Below are 8177 nucleotides of genomic sequence, written 5' to 3' on the forward strand. Positions count from 1 at the left end.
CTGTTCAGCCGGCTGGTGCCCAGCACCCCAGCCATCTTAGCGGGGATGGTGGTAGATGCTCTTTATGGTTCTTGTTCTCTTCTCATGGATGAGTCAGAATTGATCCTGCCATTAAACTGTCACCCAGGGGGAGAGGGGTCAGTGCTCAGGAGGTTTAGCTGATGTACTGAAATGACATTTTGCTCTGACTTGTCCTCCCCAGTGCGGTAGCTGAGCAGTAGGTGCCTCCCGCACGTTGGTGCTTGTTAAATATTTCACGTAATATCTGCGTGAGAGAGGCGGTGGGGCGTGTCAGCCCCCCGTTCACGTTTGTGCCCTGCTCCCTTCCAGGATGGGAGGCATTCCCGCCCGCAACGCCAAGGGGGAGAGGCTGCTGCTCTACGTCGGCATCATCGACGTGTTGCAGTCCTACAGGTAGGAAACTTTTGATAAAGCTTTGTGTCACGCGAGGGTGAAGACCACTTTCCATCATTGTCTGCGCCTGCTTGCTTGTCGAGATTGGCTTTCAAGAAATAGTGAAGACACAAACTTTTTAAAAATTTATTTACAACTTTGTGTTTTCCTGAAGTTGGGCATTTGGGGATTAATTTCTGTGTCTTGCTTACTGTACTTACTTCACGGCCCCAGAATAGGTTTATTAAGTTTTTTTGTCTGCTGTGGTGGCTGTACACAGGCACTGCGCAGGAAGTGTCAAGGAAAAAACAAGCGGTGGCTTAAAATGGCCAAAACCGCTTCTCCCTGTAAAACAAAAAATAGCTGTGAGGCTTACCTTGTCTTCTATTTCTATTGAAATGCAACACGTAGAGGGTTACATATGTGAAATCTCTGTTAAATGTCATAGCAAGCGAGCTGCCCGGGATAATTACGCCTGTGAAACCCTCCCCTGGGAGTGTGCAGCCAGCCCCGGTGTCTGGAGCAGTGTTAGAAAAAAGGGACAGTGAAGGGAATCCAAAGCCGGAGCAGGCTGCGGTTGGGGTCTGCTGGCTGCTGTGGTCAGAGCCAGGCTGGGCACTGAGCGAGCGTGACACGATACAGACGGTGGGGACTTGGTGTGGAAATCATTCTTACTTCTTTCCTTTGTCAGATTCGTCAAGAAGCTGGAGCACTCTTGGAAGGCCCTTGTACACGATGGGGTAAGTAGGAAAATATCATTTTTAAACTTGTTTAGCAACAATACCAGCGTCTTTTTAAACTGTGCTGGCTCTGCTTGCTCCTTCTGGGTGTAGGAACCTGGATTTATAAGGCGCGTGTGTATGTTTACCCTCTTACATAAAAGTCGTACTTCCTGTGTACTCCTGGACATGTTGGTTTTGTTAATGCTGCTCGTCTGCATGCTTGTTAGCAGGTGTTGATTGCTTTGTACGTAATGCCTGCTGTCTGTAGCTGTAGTGAGAGCGGCTGAGAGCCCCGGACTGTTCCTAGCCCGGTGTAGCGTGTTTCGAGGCTTCCAGCCCGAGAGAAGCTCATGTTAACCGTGATCACTTTTTAATTCAGATTCACACCTTAATGTTTATCCCTCGGATTTCTAGGACACCGTATCTGTGCACAGACCCAGCTTCTACGCCGAAAGGTTCCAACGGTTCATGTGCAGCACCGTGTTCAAGAAAATACCACGTAAGTACCTCCGCACAGCTGCACCTGTGGCAGTCGCCATGGATCCTGGCTTCTCCCGGCTCAGCGGCTGTGCTTTGGGAAAGCGGGCGGCAGCGTGGAAGAGCTTTAGGAAGTCTGTTGTGCAGTGTCACCTCTTCCTTCCTCCTAGATTGTTCTTGCTTCACAGATGTGACCTTAGAGGGGCTGTTTCATCCATCAGCTTGTTCTTTCCGGGCACAGCTCTTGTGCCAGACTCTGTCACCGGAAAGTTGCTGCGTCGGGTCTTTTACTCCTTCCTGAATGTGTTAGAAAAGTGCTTTCTTGGTTTTTGTCTTGAAGTAAAGCCGTCCCCTTCTAAGAAGAGCCGGTCTGGCGCAGCGGTTCCTCGGCGGAGCTGTCAAGGAGTGCCTGCCCAGTTGCACGTGTTGTGCGAGACGAAAGCACAAGTAACGACAGAGGCGGATGTAGAGCAAGGTTGGTGCCTGGGCAAAAAGCCCAGAGAAGTTATTTTTCAGTTTGTATTGTCTAATCGAAGCTTGCTGCCCCCGAGCTGTGCAAGGCACCTCTGTGTTGGTTTCTGGTCTTGCGAGGGGAGGGCATGTTTTCTGGGACTGTGGGGGCAGGAAACCACATGGGGGCAAAAATTTCCTACCCACCGAATGGCCTTTGACAGCACCATGAGGAAACCTGGAGGAGTGGCGAGCCTTCGTCCGGGCAAGGACAGGCTGAGAGAGTTGGGGGTGTGCAGCCTGGAGAAGAGAAGGCTCCGGGGAGACCTTCCAGCACCTTCCAGTGCTGAAAGGGGGGCGACAGGAGAGATGGGGGGGCTCTGGATCAGGGGGTGCAGGGACAGGACGAGGGGGAACGGGTTTGAGCTGAAAGAGGGGAGATTTGGATGAGAAATTAGGAAGATATTTTTTTTTACGATGAGGGTGGTGAGGCAGTGGCCCAGGTTGCCCAGAGAAGCTGTGGATGCCCCATCCCTGGAGGGGTTCAAGGCCAGGCTGGATGAGGCTTTGGGCAACCTGGGCTAGTGGGAGGTGTGCCTGCCCATGGGACTTGATGATCTCTGAGGTCCTTTCCAACCAAAACCTTGGTTCTATGACTCGCAGCACCTCACGCCCCTGGGGTTTGTGTCGGGGAGAAGCTGGGCTAGGCGGTCGTGTGGAGGCTTGGGCTTGGAACAGAGCGCTGCGTGCGAGGCTGGTTCTTTCAGCGCTCGAGTATCTTGGGCGTCTCGGGTGGGATCCCGACCCCTGGCTGATGTGGGAGCTTGTGCCACATGGTCCCACTCGTTGTGTTGGTGATGGAACAGTTTGTGCTTCAACCCAGGTTCCCACCTTGGTCGCCCAGACCTCCTGCCCAGGACCCTGCCGGTAGATGAAGCTAACAGCGACTCCGTCGCGACAACCCTGTCCACCTCTTCCTTGGGCAGCGGGGGCCTCAACTCGCCCGCAAATAGGTAAGGCTCGTGCTGTTTCGGCGCATGGGAGACCGGCGGCTCCTGCGAGTCAGGTTCCTGAGCCGTGGGAGGACGTTGTGCTGCTTTGTGGATGGTTTGGGGTTTGGCATGCTTGCAGAAACACCCGTCTGAGTGGTCCATGTGTTGTGGAGCACGTTCGGTGCTGTCGGTTCGAGCATGTGCAAGGGGGGAGCGTCATGTTGCCACTCCTGCGTGCAGTCCGTTGCGGATGACGTGATTTTGCATCTTGTGCTTGGGCTGCGTGTGGGTCCCGGTGGCTTTTAGTTCCGTGTGTGTTGTGTATTTAACGGTTTTGTTCTGGAGTTGAGGTCATTGTGCTAATTGGTGAAAGTGTCGCTGCCCAAGCGTATGTGAAGAGCGTTAACGTGGTGATGGGCGATGCAGAAGATCCTTCCTGCTGCTCTTCCCAGAGGGTTGGGCTCTCTTGCAGCATCACTGGTTGGGTTAGCGCCGAGTTCCTGCAGCTCCTCGGGAAAGGAGGCTGCAGGGACGCACGCAGGCGCGGTTCAAAATGTCTCAGAAGCTGAAATGCATGGAGAGCCCTGAGGGAGCTGCTGGCTGCCTTGGAATGTTTCGTGTCTTGCTGAAGCGGTAAGACTAGCAGGGACGAGGAGGAGCTGTGGTCAGAGGATGATCCCTTTCTGAGGTGGTAACTTCTCTTCCTGGAAGTGATCAGAAACCATCTTGCCCATTCCTGACCCACGCTGCCTGCGCAGCGGCACCGATCGAAGTGTCCGCTCTCTCCTGAGCTGCAGGAGAGCGAGATGCGATTGTAGTTAACACCTCTGACTGCTCTGTAAAACACGGAAACTTCTCAGTAGGGATCCTAAACCAGAGCTGCTCCTTTCCGGTACGTCAGCATGCCTGAGGTGTTCTTTTTTATTTATTTAACTGCGGGTCTCTCTCCTTCAATCTCTACGTAGGTCAGTGGGCGTACAAGTGCATAAAGTTGACAGCTCAGCAAAGGATTTGACTAGAGCAGCTCCCGGCATCTTCCTGTCTAGGTGAGGGGAGGAACCAGACTTTGCCTGATGAAACCTTCTCCTGTCCGGAGGGTGCGCTCAGTCAGACTTACGCTGGGATTTGGCCTTGCGCTTGTTGCTGGCCAGTGGTTCCGTACAGCCAGCTCACTCCTGAAACGCAGCGCTGTGACACAGCGCGTCCCCGTGCCGAGGCTCAGCAGCCCGTAACGTGTCTGTCTGCCGTAAGGCTCGACGGTAAAACCTCTCAGGGTGGTGTCCACCTTACCCCGCCTGGCGCTGAGCACCCTTCTTGGTAAAAACACGGGTTCTGGCAGGTAAGATCCAACCTGCTGCACCTTTGGGTTGAGTCCCACGTGGTTCCCCCGGTGCAAAGCCTGATCTGTGTTTGCCCCAGGTGCCACTGGAGCAGAGCATGCCTCTTACCGTACCCTGCGGGCGCTCGAGCGCACAGGTATCGTTTGCTAGCGTCCAGTAAAATGCTGTACCGGTGCCTGGTGGTGGCAATGAAATCCAGGAGCAGGAACAGACCGGTGTTTATTCCCATACGGAACCTTGAGATCAGAGCTCCCTACGTCAGACCTGATGTCAGAGGCTTAAATCCACTTTTGCAACCTCGGGAGATGCGTAAAGCTCTGCGAACGCTGAGAAGGTTGAAGGCGAATTACTGATTGTTGCTTTAGAACAATACAGCTCATTCAATGGAGTGCAAAAGGTGGTTTTGGTTGGGTTTTTTTTTCCCTCTCTATAGAATCAGCCGGTCTAGCAGGGTGTGTACCACCCTTTGGGGAGGTAACCTCTGAAATCTCTCTATGTCCGTACAAATGGTAATGTTCTTGCCCAGAATCTCTCCAGCTGGAGCTTCTGCCCTTCTAGGGGTGGGCACAGGGGGAAGGCAGGACCTGCCCTGCTCCAGACCTGCCTTAGGAACATGAGCTCAGCCCTCTCGTCCCTGCCACGACCACCTCAGTCTCTCTTCTGCAGCATAGCCTCGCGCCTGCCTCGGAAATGTTGCCACATGCCTCTGTTTCCACGCCGGCGTGTGGAAGATGCGCTCTCTGCCGTGGTGTAAGCGACACCGCGCAGGCGTGGGTGTCCCCTGGTCCTCGTCCGGCTCTGTCGTTGACCTCTGACAGAAGCGTGCTGGCCTTGGGGACACCTAAACTTTGGCGTGTGCCACCGGGAATGGAAACTGCTGCCCAGCATGGTGCGGCGAAGGGTTCCAGAGGGTGATCCTCTCCGTTTGAGAGGGGAACTTCTTTTTTCTTAAGCGCTGGTGGACTTGACAGCGTTGGTTGGACTCGATCCAAAGGGTCTTTTCCGACCTAAACGGTTCATCCTGCGTTAGGACAGCGCTGCTGGGTGCTCACTGAGACAAACCTCAAGGGCTGTATGCGCCGGAACCAACGCTGAGCATCCTCACCTTGAATTTCTGTGTAGGTCGGAAGCAGCGAGTGGCCAGGTAGAGAGCTCGCCGGAGGAGGAAGCCAAACCAGAGCAGCTCAGCGTAACCCCAACGCGTAGGTGAGGCGTGAGCAGGCAGAGAGGGAGCTGCGCCCTCCCGGCGAGGGTCCTGGGGTCTCCGTTCGGGTGCTGAGCCAAGGGTGTTTGCACGGGGTGCCGCGTGGCCTGCTGGCTGAACAGCTCCGTGCTTCTTGTGCTTGGGCAGCAGGCAATTAAATACCCGCTAATTAACACGTCCACGGCAGGCAGGCTGTGAGGAGTGCTGAGCCCTGGGTGCTGGCTGCGGGAGGGCTGAGCAGGTCCCGCTGGCCGCAGGCAGTCCTGGAGCCTCGGTGCTCAAGGGGCAAAGAGGAGCTGTGGTCACTGTGCCCTCCGTAGGAAGCAGGACAAAAAAAAGATAAGCTGAGAAAAAAGGCTGAGGAGGGACTTCTTACAAGGGCATGAGGGACAGGATGAGGGGTAATGGATTTGAACTGGAAGAGGGGCGATTGAGATGAGATTTTGGGAAGAAATGTTTTCCTGTGCGGGGGGTGAGGCAGTGGCCCAGGTTGCCCAGAGAAGCTGTGGATGCCCCATCCCTGGAGGGGTTCAAGGCCAGGCTGGATGAGGCTTTGGGTAACCTGGGCTGGTGGGAGTTGGCCCTGCCCGTGGCAGGGGGTGGGACTCAATGATCTTTAAGGTCCTTTACACCCCAAACCCTTCTGGGATTCTGTGACAAGACCCAAGCTGGGAATTAGAGTTCCTCAGCCAACAGATGGCAACTTTTTGCCTGTAGGATCATGAAAGAAGTGAGGAAACGACAAAGGGTATTAGGCTACAGCAAGTCTTGTTCTGTGCCCCATGTTTCCTCCCTGGGGATGTGTCCTGTCAGGTGCTCAGCGTGCCCGCGGTCTGTGTTTTTACACATTCAGAACGTAAAAGGTTTGTAAAAAGTTTGCCAGTGGCTTTTTCAAACAAGGGTGCCTCCGGAAAGGCTGAGACTCGCTGAGCTCTGCTGCTTCGTGGGTTCGTTGGCCCTGGACTGTTCTCACCCAGGACTGTTTCTATGTTGATGAGGTGCTCGGAGACTTCCATACAGAGGTGCTGCTGCTTGGCTGGACAAAAGATCCCTGTTTCTGATGTTGGAAGTGGTGTGGACTAGGCGGGATGATTTTCCAGGTGGTGTTTTGGGTGCCTGCCCCAGCAGGGATGGCGTTGCCTGTGCCTCTGTATTAAACCTGCCTAACAACCGCCTCTGTGCCGTGCTGTTCCCGTTGGGCAGCGGGGCAGCCCCGGGGACGGGATTTATTGACAGCTCCCTTTTCAAAACCGCTTCACAGGTCTCCCTCTTGTGTTTCCCCAGCGGGTCCCCAGGACCTTCCATCCCCGAGCACTCCGCAGAGCTGAGAGAGCAGCTGGAGGACCTGCAGGAGACGGAGATCAGCTTTGTGAGTACTTTGTGCGGCTCTGGAGGCGGAGGGAGAATCGTGGGGGGCTGCGTGGTCCCTGCTTGGGCTGACGGGATGTGTGAGCCGAGCAGAGCGGGAGCAGACGTTGTTCACCCCCCTCCAGTACGCAGAAGCTCATCCTGCCTCGTGCTAGGCACCGTCGGTGCTCTTGGGTGATATCTGTTGCCCCAAACACCTTAAATTAGATAAATTTAAGGCAAAGCAGAGACATTCCTCTCTCCTGAGGACGCAGAGTGGGTTTGATGGCAGAGATAAAACCAGGGGAAGCTGCCCAGGCTCCTCTCGTGGGTGAGGAATGCTCACAGACCTTCCTGGCTTAGCGCAAGGTGAAGGTTTGGGGTAGGGCTGAGCTCAGCTGAGCTCACCAGCCCCCTCTGCTCTGCCTCTCCGGGGGTGGAGAGTGTTTAGAGGAAGATGAGGGAGGAGGACTCCGGCTCCTCTTCCTCAGAGGAAGGCATTCTCCCCCTCCCCAGCGTCTCCCTCTCTTTTCTCTCCGCAGTGAGGCAGCGCTGAGACCGCCGCCATGGAAGCGGATCGTTCTGTGCTCTGCGTGGTCTGTGGAGTCTGACAAGCGTTCAGCCCCTGTTGCTGATTTATTATATATATTTTTTTTAAAAAAGAAATCTTATCTGGACAGAAACCTAGAAGCTGGAAGGCTGGGCTACACTTAGCGGGATGGTATGAACAGACCGAGCCAGCGCAGCTGAGCCTCGGACACCTAGAAGCCTCCTGCCACCCCTCTGTCCCCACTGTCCTCCTTCCTTTGAAGCCTGGCGGGAGCGAAGCCGGCTGTCGGTAGGAGGAACTCCTCCGCGCAAGCTGAAGCCCTCTGGAAAGGGATCTCACTTTCTGGAAGTCTTAGCTGCTTACAGCGCCGGACACCACAAACCTTGGGAGAACGGGCGACTCTTGGCGGGGAAACGAGCGTTCGAGCCTCGCTGGGGCGGTTTGCGACGGAGCAGCGTGGTTTAATTTTGTATTTTAAACAAGTTTTTAATTTAAATGTTTCTCGGAATTCAGTCATATCACTTCTTTTTAGTCCTGCAATATAGGATTTTTTTTTTTTAAATAAATAGTGGTTTTTTTCAGTGTTCCACCATAAGTATCTCGTGAGAGAGGCAGAAAGGGGGAGCAGAAGCTGCGCTGACCCTGGACGAGCTCCTTTCCCCGGCCGGCCGCTCCTGGCTGCCCGAGCCGCCTCCGGTTTTC

General features: G+C 54.7%; 1 protein-coding gene across 1 annotated transcript; it reads left to right on the forward strand.

Annotated features, from left to right (window-relative positions):
* Window positions 1-330: 330 nt before the first annotated feature.
* Window positions 331-6947, forward strand: LOC104464472 (phosphatidylinositol 4-phosphate 5-kinase type-1 alpha-like; the record flags this gene model as incomplete). Its single annotated transcript, XM_010077191.1, has 7 exons — window positions 331-414; window positions 1085-1133; window positions 1530-1614; window positions 1933-2067; window positions 2926-3055; window positions 4000-4080; window positions 6863-6947. Coding segments are annotated over 7 exons (649 nt in total), but the record flags the coding sequence as incomplete, so codon positions are not given.
* Window positions 6948-8177: the final 1230 nt, after the last annotated feature.

The sequence above is a fragment of the Pterocles gutturalis genome, unplaced genomic scaffold (assembly GCF_000699245.1).
Source record: "Pterocles gutturalis isolate BGI_N339 unplaced genomic scaffold, ASM69924v1 scaffold25158, whole genome shotgun sequence".
Lineage (NCBI taxonomy): Eukaryota > Metazoa > Chordata > Aves > Pterocliformes > Pteroclidae > Pterocles > Pterocles gutturalis.